The sequence below is a fragment of the Esox lucius genome, chromosome 10 (genome assembly GCF_011004845.1).
Source record: "Esox lucius isolate fEsoLuc1 chromosome 10, fEsoLuc1.pri, whole genome shotgun sequence".
Classification (NCBI taxonomy): domain Eukaryota; kingdom Metazoa; phylum Chordata; class Actinopteri; order Esociformes; family Esocidae; genus Esox; species Esox lucius.
The window spans coordinates 15,926,188-15,940,651 of NC_047578.1; the positions used below are offsets into that span (position 1 = coordinate 15,926,188).

The 14,464-nt window shown below is 40.6% G+C and overlaps 1 protein-coding gene across 1 annotated transcript; it reads left to right on the top strand.

The window, feature by feature from the left end:
- Positions 1–5,979: 5,979 nt before the first annotated feature.
- parp10 (poly(ADP-ribose) polymerase family member 10) lies at positions 5,980–13,650 on the top strand. The gene is made up of 12 exons (XM_010873812.5): positions 5,980–6,067; positions 6,703–6,905; positions 7,150–7,392; positions 7,798–8,022; positions 8,502–9,562; positions 9,742–9,957; positions 10,439–10,574; positions 10,760–11,339; positions 11,423–11,820; positions 11,940–12,070; positions 12,172–12,346; positions 12,570–13,650. The coding sequence occupies exons 2-12, from the start codon at positions 6,731–6,733 to the stop codon at positions 12,866–12,868; spliced, it is 3,639 nt and encodes a 1,212-aa protein (XP_010872114.2). The 5' UTR covers positions 5,980–6,067; positions 6,703–6,730; the 3' UTR covers positions 12,869–13,650.
- Positions 13,651–14,464: the final 814 nt, after the last annotated feature.

The window sequence follows — 14,464 nt, forward strand, 5'->3', positions numbered from 1 at the left end:
GATGAATTGCGTCATTTGCTGCTGTTTCTGCTTTAGAATTATAATCACATTTTGATCTCTTGATTCTCATGTTGATTCTCATTAACTATTTAAAGTGCCTATGTAGACATTCACACTCTACATATTGTGTCATAAATGTTTACATATTTAGCCAAACCAATTAGGATGAAAGCTACGAGCAGCGTTGTACCACACTTGCGTTGTACTCAACACAGAAGACCTCATGAAGAATTCTTGACATTGCATCGGAAGTTGTGGGCCTTGGGCTTGTACCATGTACATTTTGGACAGAAATGGCAGAAGATTGAGACAACTCTGCCAGTCAGTAGATATTTCTGTTGCTCCAACTCATTTATTTTCCCTTCCTCAATTATTTTTGCATGTGTTATGTGTTATAAGACCCAGAGTCACCAGTGAACTGTTGAAACAATAATAATAATAATAACCAACATTAACAAGGACAATAGTGTTTCCATTGTTTGAGCATGTCACTTGCAATGCAGAGATTGGGGGCTATGATTCCAATGAGGGACTGTTGAACTTTTGTAATCTTGTGAAATTTTCATTTTGACATAGCAGGAGACAGATTTTGTAGAAGGCTGATAGTACCCGTGCACACTTATTCATTGAAAGAACAACTACTCCAGAATGAGGTAAACCTATTATATGAGGGAGAAGAAAAAGAATGATAATAATGAATGCCAAAAAAACACAAGGCTTCAGCTCCTTTGATTGCAGAAGCCATAATGAACAGTAACAAAGACAATAGTGTTTCACCAGTGAACTGCTGAAACACAATGAAAATGAACACCTACAAATACAACAGAATTCACTATGATTTTAGCTCAGTTGTTTGAGCATTTCACTTGCAATGCAGAGGTTGAGGATATGATTCTGATGTGGGACAGTTTAACGTTTGTAATTTTTTTCTTCACATACCAGGGGAACACAGATTTCACCAATGGCTTAAACCAGGCAGCCTTATTTATTGAAAGAACATCTGCTCCAGAATGAAATAAACCTATTGAATGTGTTGGTGTGAGGGAGGAAAAATAACATTACAAGTGTAGACATTTTTAGAACAATCCGGTTAGATTTGCCGGGGGTCAAAGATTTCACCGGAGGCTGACAGAAACAGTGTTCCTATGTTAATTGGATGAAAATCTAGATCATATATTTCGTGGACATGACTATGTAGCTCAGTTTGTAGAGCAGTGTACTTCAAAAGCCAGAGGTTGTTGGTTTGATGAGTTTAGTTTTTTTTTTTTAATCCCATTAGTTTAATTAGTGCACAGGGCCTGACAGAAATGTTATCCCCTTTTTTATTTCAATAAACTCTACAATTGAAATGAACAGGTTGAATGTATTGGTGAGGGATGAGTCAGAAAATATAAAAAGTTTTATTGGGAAAAACTAATATTGGGAAAGATTACTGCTGATTGACAGGGGGCACAGATTTTGCCACTGGATGGCAGAAACCGTGCCCCATAATTTGTTGAATGAAAATCTTCTCTACAATGAAATCAACCTACACAAAATGTTCCCTGTGGCTGACAGAAGTTTTATTGAATTTATATTGAATTGAACACTAAAATGAAATCAACCTGTTGAATGTGTTGGTGTTTTAAAAAAAGAAAAGGAACCAGGCAAGCCTAGTTCAGCCATCCCATGATTAGAAGGGATGAATGTCATTGCCATCACTGGATTTGAACCAGGGTCTCCTAAGTAATAGGCTGTGTCTAGAACCACGCCATTAAGCTAAACATGTGCAGTGTGTCGCCATACTTCTAAATTGTTAAACCAATTAGTCGAAACTCCACAGTTCTCAAAACTAGTTCCAACAACAGGTATAACAGGGTTGTTACACTATGTTCAACGCATTAAATTAGAAAGAGATTACTGTAGATGGCTAGCTATACAGTAATGAAAACAATGATTGTTTTCATTAACAATCACTCCATAGCTGGTTTCTCTACGCTACGTGAGCTACGCATTGTAAATTGCAACCGAGAGGAATGTGTTTGTGGTAGGTGCAGTATGTCCATCGAAATATAACCATAAAGTTTTACTTTAGGCTTACTATAATGTAGCTACTGAAGCTTGTTGCCAGCAAAGTTTTAGTCTGGCTGTACAGTACTTAGAATTAAAACAATGACTCCAATCACTCCTTGGCTGTTTGTTTCTTTAGAAAACAATGACATTTGAATGGCCCACCACTACACTATGTGAACTACTATTGTGTCCTAAAGGCACATCAATGTATTTTTTTTTATATAACTATCAATATAGGTAAAAATTACTGTCTTTTTCGTCAATTGAAAAGACGAGAGAATCGTGGAAACCCCTCCTCTTTTACTATGCAAGGGGTTGTGGGCTATTTTAGCCCAAAAAGCATGCACGGATGCGTACTTCGAAAATCCACCAGAAATAGTAGCAATATAAGAATATAACAAGTTTTACTTTAGGCTTACTATAATGTAGCTACTAAAGCCAGTCATGTGTTTGTCTATCCTGAACAAATCCTAATGGCAAATCCTAGTGGCAAGGACAGTCAGTCAGTCAGTCGGTCGGTAAGAGACATTCGCTCTTCTTGGCTCTGCTTACGCAGTCCATCAAAAATCACTCCTGATTGAGAGGGGACATGGATTTCAACAATCAGAACCCATGCCCCTGAGATAATTGAATGAAATCAACCTAAAGAATGTGATGAGAGAGAGACACAATAACGGTATACGTTTTGTCTTTTTTTGAACAAATGCTCTCGATTGATAGGGGGACACAGAGTTTGGCGGTGGATGACCGACACCTTATCCCCAATGTCATTTAATTAATATATACTCCATATATTTCAGGCTCCAAAACAATTCACTGTGTAGCTCAGTTTGATCAGCTGGGGGAATGTAAGGTATGAGGTTTTTGGTTAGAATCCTGCAACAGTTTGTATCAGTTTCGTTGTTTTCAGAAAAACCTCTTTGGATTAATAGGAGGGCAAATATTTGTGTTGCGTGTGGCTGACAGAAATAGCATCCCATTATTTATTGAATTGAACTCTGATGCATAATTAACCTGTTGAATGTGTTGGTGAGGGAGAGACAATACAGTATGAGTAATTATTGGAAAAATCTATGATGATTGACAGGGGACACAGATATTGCAGGTCGGAGAATCCGTGGCCCCTAGTTTATTGAATGAAAATCTACTCCAGAATGAAATCAATCTGTAGAATGTGTTGTTGAGAGAGAGCCACAACAACAGCAGGAGTTTAGTCATTTTTGGAACAATTCCACTGGATTGATAGGGGAAAACAGATTTTGGCAGTGGTTGACAAACACCGTAGCCCCAATGTCATTGAATGAATATCTACTCCATATATTTATTGCGCACTTACTGTTGACTGTGTAGCACAGTTTGTTGAACAATGTGCTTTAAATGCCTGCGTTTGTTGATTCAAGATTTTTTATCACTCTCAGTCAAACGGATCACTAGATATCAACCATAAAAATTAATATAATAATAATGATAATGAAGAGAAATACAATATTAAGAATTCAGCGCCTCTGCTTGCTGTAGCCCTAATAATAAACGCAAAGAAATACAATAAACTACTTAGTCGAGTGGCCATGCTAATGGGAAAGTAAAGCACATCTTATCTGCGTCTTGTGAGCAACATTAAAGAAACACTTCCGGGTCATGAAAATCTGGAATTTTTCAAAATAAAAGAGACCAACAAATTACTTAAAAACGGAGATAAATTGAGTTTATCAATTGTTTGAGAACATGTACCTCTCAAAACATTGACAACAATTCACATATGATCATATTTAAGAGTAATTTCGATAAAAAGTGGGTGTTAGTGGGTGTTAAAACACGTTCCAAGGGTAAAATTCAGACAATGCCAATGACAGAATATGGAATACATATTGCCTCATAACTAATAAACTATTGAATATTCCACAGAGAAAGCAGTGTAGGAAATGTCCAGGAGAACGTGTAGAGTAAGACAAACCTGTCTAATCATGGGGAACAGTGTGCTACATCTAGCAACACAATGTTTCCACACCCTCTTTTTCCACAATGCAACTCAATGGATATGAAATACATATTGGCCTATAAAAAAAAAACTATTCTACACGCCGCGGTGAATGTATTGTAGGAAATGTTCAGGAGACTCTATAGAATGATTATATGCAAAGAAATCAAGGAGCACTCTGTATTTGCAATTGTTGCTGGTGTTTTACTCCACCCATTCCATTGGCCACAATGCAACTCAATGGATATGAAATACATATTGGCCTATAAAAAAAAAAACTATTCTACACGCCGCGGTGAATGTATTGTAGGAAATGTTCAGGAGACTCTATAGAATGATTATATGCAAAGAAATCAAGGGGCACTCTGTATTTGCAATTGTTGCTGGTGTTTTACTCCACCCATTCCATTGGCCACAATGCAACTCAATGGATATGAAATACATATTGGCCTATAAAAAAAAACTATTCTACACGCCGCGGTGAATGTATTAAACACATTCCAAATAGCTGAATAGCCTTTAGATGAATTATTCCTTTTGTTAATGGAGGTGATTATCACCACTTGGTGATTACCTAACAATTCAGCCAACGATCTAATGTTGTTGTCAATGACATATATTAACTGGTCCTTAACCTGTTGTACCACCTTTAGAGATGTAGGGGAGTCCATAAGACCATTTACAGTTTTATACCTTTTAGATTAGCAAACAAATTTTTGCAATATAACATGCAATACAACATGCAATATAAAAGATGACGTACTAAATCATAACAGGATAGGGTACACAGTACATATAATCATTCTATAGAGTCTCCTGAACATTTCCTACAATACATTCACCGCGGCGTGTAGAATAGTTTTTTTTTTTATAGGCCAATATGTATTTCATATCCATTGAGTTGCATTGTGGCCAATGGAATGGGTGGAGTAAAACACCAGCAACAATTGCAAATACAGAGTGCCCCTTGATTTCTTTGCATATAATCATTCTATAGAGTCACCTGAACATTTCCTACAATACATTCACTGCGGCGTGTAGAATAGTTTTTTTTTTATAGGCCAATATGTATTTCATATCCATTGAGTTGCATTGTGGCCAATGGAATGGGTGGAGTAAAACACCAGCAACAATTGCAAATACAGAGTGCCCCTTGATTTCTTTGCATATAATCATTCTATAGAGTCTCCTGAACATTTCCTACAATACATTCACCGCGGCGTGTAGAATAGTTTTTTTTTTATAGGCCAATATGTATTTCATATCCATTGAGTTGCATTGTGGCCAATGGAATGGGTGGAGTAAAACACCAGCAACAATTGCAAATACAGAGTGCCCCTTGATTTCTTTGCATATAATCATTCTATAGAGTCTCCTGAACATTTCCTACAATACATTCACCACGGCGTGTAGAATAGTTTTTTTTTTATAGGCCAATATGTATTTCATATCCATTGAGTTGCATTGTGGCCAATGGAATGGGTGGAGTAAAACACCAGCAACAATTGCAAATACAGAGTGCCCCTTGATTTCTTTGCATATAATCATTCTATAGAGTCTCCTGAACATTTCCTACAATACATTCACCGCGGTGTGTAGAATAGTTTTTTTTTCATAGGCCAATATGTATTTCATATCCATTGAGTTTCATTGTGGCCAATGGAATGGGTGGAGTAAAACACCAGCAACAATTGCAAATACATAGTGCCCCTTGATGTCTTTGCATATAATTATTCTATAGAGTCTCGTGAACATTTCCTAGAATACATTTTTACAATATACACTAAGCAAAGTGTCAAAATAGATACATTTAATATTATTAAAATCGCGTTTTACCGCGGACTTCTATTTTGAAGGCAAAATCCGAAAACCGGAAGTCTTATTGTTGCTACGGAATCTCTAATGTTGCCAGCATGACGCTAATGCACATCTTATAGCTGACACAACAGCGCTATCCCGAGGTACATGTAGAAAAACCCGGAAGTACATTTTGGTGCATTTTCGGTTCGTCATTATCTGAGAATGTTTGTACACCAGGTAAGTTTTCCCAAAAACTGCCAATATAATTAGCCATCGGCTGATATTACCAGTCTTTATTTCTACACAATGTGAGTTATCGCTATTAGACAGCGATATATATTGGAAATGTGACATTTGCCCTGTTAGTGCTGCTTTCAGTGTTGTTGCGGCAAGATTGTTTCGATTTCTAATAAATGAACAGTTGCTAGCTAACTACTGTGTAGCCACATTTAGCTATTTCTTCGACAATGAGAAATATACAAAACTAACAACATTCTATATTCAGTGAATTATTTGTTTTATTTATACTGAAAGTTCTGTAATAAGATCTCAATTGTATTCAAAATAGAACAAGTACCCTGTGTTGAAATGGAAATGTTACTTGCTGTTATTATTACATGAGTACTCTATTAATTAGCTAGCTTATTTTAAATGTGTTTATTTTCCCTCTCGTCCATGATTAAGCCTTCTAGCTATTTATATAATTATTCTGTCTTAAGATGATAACTTTTCAACAAACTGACAAATGTGGGCAATGCATATTGCTCAATCAATACACCGATATGCAGGTGTCCTCTTAGATCCTCTTTCTGCTAGTTATGATAGCTAGTCATTTTGTGCTTATAATGTTTGTTAATATATCCATTCCATAGATCGTTCCTCTGCTGTCTGTATGTCAGAATGTCTATTGAAAGCCAAGAGGACCGGACAGTGGAGGTACTGGGAGTTATTGACGAGGTGGAGGATGAGCTGCTGTCTTTGTACTTTGAGAACAAGCGTCGCTCGGGTGGAGGTTGTCTGGAGTCGGTGAACAGGAAAGGGAGCCGGGCATTACTCCTGTTTGAAAAGGCAGAGGGTAAGAATGAATCCTGTCAGTGAAACTGTCACTAACTCTTAGTCTCTCTGGATGAGAGCGTCTGCAAAATGTAAAAGGTTATGATCCGATTTGTTTCACTTTACCGACATTATTCATTATTTTATTAATTATCTGGATCTTCATTAACGAAAACTATCCTTACATTTTCAGTGTGTCTAGATGGATTGAGATGACAACCCTTTTTTACAATGGCATGGTGATTATGCCTGTGTTCGTTTGACAGATGCGGCAAGGGTCCTATCTAGAAGACCCCATGTCCTTCACACCGCTGAGCTTACCGTGAGGAAGCCTGCGTGTAAGGACCCATGTAGGCTGCTGCTGTGTGGAGTTAACCCAAGCACCAGTCAGGAGCTGGTGGAGCTGTATGTGGAGAACATGATGGGCATTGACGAGGAACAATACACATTGTACCCCTCAAGTGGCAGGGACCTGGTTCTAGTGCACTTCCATCAGGCCTTCAATAAAGGTTTGTGGCTTGACTTTTATTTTTAAGGAGATTGAACTACATTAAAAACATGTGCCTGGATAGGGATGAAGGTTATGTGTCAACTAAGCTGTACGTCTTCATTTGGAACAAAAGTTGTGTGAACATCCATCCTTTACAAATAACATTGATTGCAAAATATGAATGACAACCGTTTTTATCCCATTGAGAAAAAGCAGTGCCTCTCCCTCCACAAACAAACTGCTGTGTTTCTCCAACTCATTTTGATTGTGTTTTGTAGTGATCTGTGTTAGGGTTTTCCATAACAATTTTTTCAGGGGGAGCTCAGCATTTTCAATGGAGTGACTATAGTGGACCATTTTTTTTGATGACGAGCAACACAAATATGGGTTCATGTGTCTGTTCTTCCTGATTTTGAATGCACAGACTTCCAGAAGCTTTCCACAAAGATCTCTAACAAGTCTCTGGATGGAGCCCACATTGTTCTGGAACAGATAGATCAGACTGACTCGGTCACAGTGGAGAACCTTCCACCAAGCATCACAGCAGACACTCTTAGTCTGTACCTGGAGAACAAGCGGAGCGGGCAGATCAAGGAGGTCACCATGATGACAGAGGGGCTGGCCAGGGTCTCCTTCCAGGACTTTGACTGTAAGTATTGAACATATGAATCAAGATTACAATTTCCCCCAAAAATATAGTGTCAAAATGATTGGCACCCCTGTTTTTTTTATAACCTCACCATGCACAGATGAACTTTTTTGGAAAACATCTTTACTATTACTCCTTGCAGAATCTTTCAAAATCCTTAACATCCTTCAGTCTGGGCTTATAAACTGCCCTTTTCAATTCAAACCACAGATTGAACTACAGAGAAGGAAATGGCCATTGCAAAATGTTGCAGTCAGTTAACATTTCTGTGGATTTGATGTGTGCTCCAGGTAATTGTCTTTCTGAGAGATTCCCTTGTGGGCAGGGGCAAACAGGTTTTTGGCTCATTTGGTATAGTCATATAGAGAGTCCTTCCTTACTGTGCATGAGGAAGCAGGTTTACCACTTTCCCTCCTAGTTATTACATTAAATGTGGTAATGTATTGTTTTTTCCCACTTCTTGTCATTGGATTTAACAGCTGTAGAACGTGTCATTAACCAAACACACAAGCTGAGGGAAACAGAACTGACCATCAGGCCTTATTTCTCCTTCCTCCAATCGGAGGAAAGCTCCTTCTCACCTCAGACCTCTCCCCTGACCTCTGTAAATGGAACATCAGACGGTGACACAGTAGACACGCAGCACGAAGACAGCGTCAGTCCGGCACAGACTGGTTCTCTACCAGCAGCCAGTACCAGTGACGACTCTCCGCCCCTCCTACAGTCTGACCCTGAGCCCCAGAGCCACCAGCTGCCCCCTCTCGTGTCCAAGGCAGCAGAAGCCCAAGGAGGCGTGCAGGACCTAAAGTCTCGCCCCGAGCTCCTGTCCAGACGCATATCTGTCCCTGACCCAGTGAATCTCGCCCTGTTCCAGCTCAGTCCCCTACCCCAGAGCCTCCAGCAGACCTACCCAGCGTTTAGCATCCAGATAAGGGATGAAGGGATCTGCGTGTCAGGGCCTGACCAACAGGGCCTGGAGCAACTGGAGAACACTGTGTTGGAGTTCCTCGGGGACGTGGCCCAGGTTCACATCCCTTTTGACCCAGAGAAGGCCCGCTTCCTGGCTAAGCAGGAAGTGAAGGACAGGGTGCTGCAGACGCTGAGGGATGGCGGGCTGCCGTGCGTGTACAGCGTGTCCGACTGCATGGTAATGTTAGCGTCTCTGTCGTTCAGCTTGGTGAGCGAGGCGTGCAGCACGTTGAAGGACCTTCTCAGGGACTTCAGCATCCCCGTGGACGGAGAGTATGAGTGTGTGTTGTATTCTCAGGAGTGGAATGACTTCCTCCCGTCTCTAGGCCTCTGCACTGCTCAGGTGTCAGAGAGAGGAGGCCAGATTAATGTGCTGACTCTGAGAGGGTTGGAGGATGAGAAGAAGTCTAAGATGGTTAAGTTCCTCAGTACACCCATTAAGAAGGAAGCTGTCATCACTATGAAGTCGGGCATGTTGAAGTACATCCAGACCCACCATCACCAGCTACTGGCTGACATGCACTACGTTTCTATTGTCCCTCTGGAAACCCCTGACATGTGTGGACTCAGAGTAAGTCTTCTACTTTTTTGAATGATAATTAAAGCATCAATAGTCAATAGCAGTAATACGGTACAATAGAAATTCAACACAGTATTTGCAGTAATTCTTCAAGCCGGTACGGTTGAGGGTAGCATGCTAATGTGGACAGGGTTCCTAACGTTAAACGTGGGTTCCTACTTTTCATGTAGATCCACGGCAGTCCAGGCCCTTGTCAAATGGCTGAACAGGTTCTTCAGGATGTGGTGTCGTCCACCGTGACCAGAACCATCACTGTGAACAAGCCGGGCGTGGCTCGGTTCCTTCTGGAGGAGGGAGAGGGGGCCAGCATCCTTAGGGAGATGCAGGCCAGGTTCCAGGTCTACATTGACATGGTGGAGGTCCACTGGAAACCCTTGGAGACTGAGGTAGCTGGCCACCGATAAAGACATTAATACAGACTATCATTAACTTGGGCCACTGAGGTAGCGCAGTGTGAATGATCTCCACCAAGACTGTTAACGGCAGCAATTTGTATTCTGTGTCATAAATGTGTTGCTATTGATTTTATGTAGTGTTAAAATGTTTAATGTTAAAATATGCACACAAAAAAATATTGGATAGCCATGGTTTATTCTATATATTCTAGTATAGAAGTCCCCTGACAAAACGCATAGAAGACTGGTACAACAAGCATTCAAATTCAATTATTGGTTGGTAAATCAAGCCAATGCCTGTGGCACATTGAATTTATTACAACCTTATTGACTAATAAAGGCCACATTTTACTCATCTTTACACTCGACTTTAGCATGTTTGAACAGAGGTTTTCTGAAAACAAGATTACAATAGTTTTTACTGTATGAACTTTATTTCTGTGTATTATAGCTTTGTTGTCTCTCCATACAGGACATCTTTGAGGCTGCGTGGAAAATGATGTTAAATCATAACTTCCCGAGAAGGTCTTCAGATGTTTTCCTGCAGTCCTCTCCAGACCTGGCTCACGCTGACCAGAACAGTAATAATCTCTCAGCTCCTGACAGTGGTACATCCTTTCATTTTACTACTTTCATGTTTTGCAAATATCTATCAAGGATCACAACTGATGGACTTGAATTTCAGTTTCAGCAGTGGTATTATAAGTCAATTATAAGTAAATATGATAAGCAAAGTAAGATTAGTAAGTAAAAAAAAAAAAAAATATCATGAATGTGCATATACTGATCCCAGGTCTTTTGGAGGAGGCGAAGAAGCTGTTCTCAGCCATAGATGAGCCCGTGGACTCTGGCCTCTCCGGGCCGACCACACCCACTGACATGGAGGAAGAGGATCTGTGTACAGCCCAGGAACCCATGGCCCTCAGCGCTGATATCTGGGTGGAAGAGAAGACTCCAATGCTGACGGAGGGAGGGGGTCATGACGCCACTGCTCTGGGTGCCTCTACCTTGGACGAGGTGGCTGAACTGTCCCTGGCCATCCAGTACTCCATGGAGAGCACTAAGAGCTTTGCGACCGAGGAGGAGGAGCTGCAGAAGGCACTGGAGATGTCCATGAAGATAACCGAGCACGATGGAAGCAATGACGTGGACATCGCTTCCCTCCCAGCAGCCGGCGCTCGCCACGATAAGTCTGCCCACGAGTCTCTGCAGGACGATATCCAGTCAGCCAACACAGCAACCATCTATGTGTTCGCTGGCTACAACTCTGACTTAATTAGAGTGGACATTGCCCTGAGCAAGAAAGTCAACCTGAGGCAGCATGTGGAGAAGCTAGAGCATCGTAGTCTCAGGAGCATCTCAGAGTACCACAGGTAGGAGTTTGTCTCTCCGACTGTACGTTTGTATGTGTTTTTGATCAAATGTAATAGGTCTAATTATAAAATCAACCAATCAGGAAGTGTCTGAACCTCATCAAGAGGAAACACGCCGTGGACGTCACCATCCAGGGAACCACAGCAACTGTCACCGGTTTCAAGGACTTTGTTACCGGGGCGATGTCGGATATGAAGCTATTGCTGAGGAGGATCGCCACGGTGACATCAGACTCTGATGTCCTGAGTACAGTGCAGTGGGTGTGGCATGATCCAGCAGCGTCTGGGACAACGACTCCATACCCTCCGGAGGTGATCGTGTTCATGGAGAATGCCTGCAAAATGAAGCAGAAGAAGATGGACATCCTTCTCAACAATCAACCTCACATCATCAACTTTGAGAAGATGCAGGAATACAATGTGGCTTCTGGGAAGTCAGTAACCATCTCCAGGAAAATGCTAAGTTCTGGAGATTTACAAGGTAAAGAAAACTTGGCTGGTACTTTACCTTTTTTAATAACCGATCCCTTCTCAATATTAACAAAGCAATTTGAAATTTTCCCTGAAGCTATATATAAATAGCTTGAAAATGTTTTTCAGACAGGGACTACAGTCTGTCTAACCTGCCAGAAACTTTCAGGCTGAACGAGGATTCAGATGAGTTCCAGGATGTTAAAAAAGACTTCTATGCTTCAATACAGGAGTATCACAACAAAATCAGAATTGTTAAGGTATGGGGTATCTATCGATGTCAACAGCAGCTAAACCATTAACATTGTATTGTATCAGTGACATCAGAAGCCATTTTTCTAATGTCAGTTTCATTGTGCAGGTTGAGAAGCTGATGAATGGTCTTCTTTACAACCAGTACAAACTAAAGAAGGCTAGTATGAATCAATGTGTTAATGGGCCAGATGTGGAGCGGACTCTGTACCACGGCACAAGCGAGAACAGCGTGAAAGAAATATGTGTGCATGGCTTCAACAGAAGCTTCTGTGGAAAGAATGGTAAGACAATATATATTTTTTCTTTCAGTTTTCTCCCACAGGAGTTGGTCAGCATTTTCACTGGACTTAATTTCCTCATTATGATTTTTGTATCTTAGAGGATGTAGACCGTTTTAATAGTGTTGCATCTTGTCTGTCCCCAAATGTGCAGTTCAGACTTCTACTGTACTCATTAATTCTGTTGTATCTTTTTCTGTACTAATTTGGGCCGTTGTCTCTGCAGCCACTGTGTATGGTCAAGGGGTGTATTTTGCTGTTAACTCGGCCCTGTCCATCCAGGATCAGTATTCTCCCCCCAATGCAGACGGACACAAGTTTGTGTTTGTGGCCAAGGTTTTGACTGGGGACTTCACTAATGGCCGTCACTCCATGAAGACTGCTCCTCTGAAGGAAACTTCTGAGATACCACTCAGATATGACAGTGTGGCAGATAAGACTGGCAATCCTTCTCTCTTTGTTATCTTCAATGACACACAGGCCTACCCTGAATATCTAATAACATGTCAGAAGATTCCCCGCTGAAGGATGGAGTGGTGGATAATGAATGACATCCAAAGAACAACTAAAAGCACTGGCTCTGTTTTGTTTAACTTTATTTGCTGTTGAGAATAGTTTGTTGACTTTCTGTTTGAAAACCAGGACTAAGATAATAATGTGTGTTTTTTCATGTACCTTCATTTGTATTATATTTCTGATTCCCCCTACAGTTTAACATTTAAAACGATGTCCTTTTACAGCATAATGATCCGCTAATTATTTTCCATTAAAATGAAACAGTTGTAAATGTTCACTGTGCACTTTTATATCTCGTTGCTGTAGTGTCCTAAAACCAGGTGGGACTGTCTGAGGGTGCACCCTTAGAATTGCCTTTCTTCATAAAACTCATGTTCTTTATTTCTACAAAACTAAATATAAGACTTATGGTCCTTCTAGACAGTTATTTTTGTAACAGTATTACGACTAGAAAATCTTCAATATTTTGTTGCAGATTTGATCAGTCTAACAAATTCATGAAGTATTTGAAAAAGTGAATGTAAAAGCTAAGTAAACATTTTATACCATGTAGTGTGATGTCTTCACTATTCTAGAATGTGGAAGATGGTAAAACTAAAGAAATACCCTTAAATGAGTATGTGGGTCAAAACGGGACTGCTACTGTATGTACTGTAGTTAAGTTCAATTTTATACATTTAGAAATGACTAGTTACGGACAACAGTAAACGGAATTCTAGATGTAATACTGACAGTCCATTACATACTTGGAAATGTGCTTCTAAACCAGAGGTGTCAAACCGGTTCCACGGAGGGCCGAGTGTCTGCAGGTTTTTGCTCTCTCCTTGTACTTGATTGGTTAATTAGGTCACTGATTGGTTAGTTTCTACCCTCACCTGTTTGTGTAGGTATGAACTAGGAACCAATTTATAGGAAAAAACAAAAACCTGCAGACACTCAGCCCTTTGTGGAACCGGTTTGACACCTGTGTTCTAAACTATAGATTCATTATAGTAGTAAGGTGTAGGTGCCACCACAAGCTGCCAGAACAGCTTCAATGTGCCTTGGCATAGATTATACTTGTCTCTGGAACTCTCCTGGAGGGATGGAACACCGTTCTTGCAAAACACATTCCCTCATTTGGTGTTTTGTTGATGGTGATCATGAGTGCTGTGTAACACGTTGGTCCAAAATCTCCCCTAGTTGTTCAATGCAGCTGAGATCTGGTGATTGTGGAGGACATACCATATGATTCACATGGTTTTCATACTCTTCAAACCATTCTGTGACCCCCTCATACCCTGTGGAAGGGGACATTTTAATCCGGGCAGAGACCCTCTTTCAAAGTCACTTAGGGCATTTCCTCTTGCCATCTTTATCCAAAATCAAGGTCAACTGGGCCTGCTCAACATTTTTATAGGGACCAGGACTCCTGCCAACAGCCTTGCATACAGGTGTCCTGAATGATACAATAAGCAATTAACATATGCTGTGTCATCGTTTCATTGTCACCAGTCCACTGCTTGACAGATTAACCAATGTTACTACAAACACCGTTTTGGAACACACAAGGGGGTTTTCTGGTTCATGGCTAATATACCATAGCTCTAGTCTTGGTATGTTGGC

Coding starts and splice junctions, on each gene's coding strand:
- parp10 (XM_010873812.5), top strand. CDS start 6,731: ATGTCTATTGAAAGCCAAGAGGACCGGACAGTGGAGGTACTGGGAGTT. Junction 8,023..8,501: donor CTCCTTCCAGGACTTTGACT/GTAAGTATTGAA, acceptor TGGATTTAACAG/CTGTAGAACGTGTCATTAAC. Junction 12,071..12,171: donor ACAAAATCAGAATTGTTAAG/GTATGGGGTATC, acceptor TTCATTGTGCAG/GTTGAGAAGCTGATGAATGG.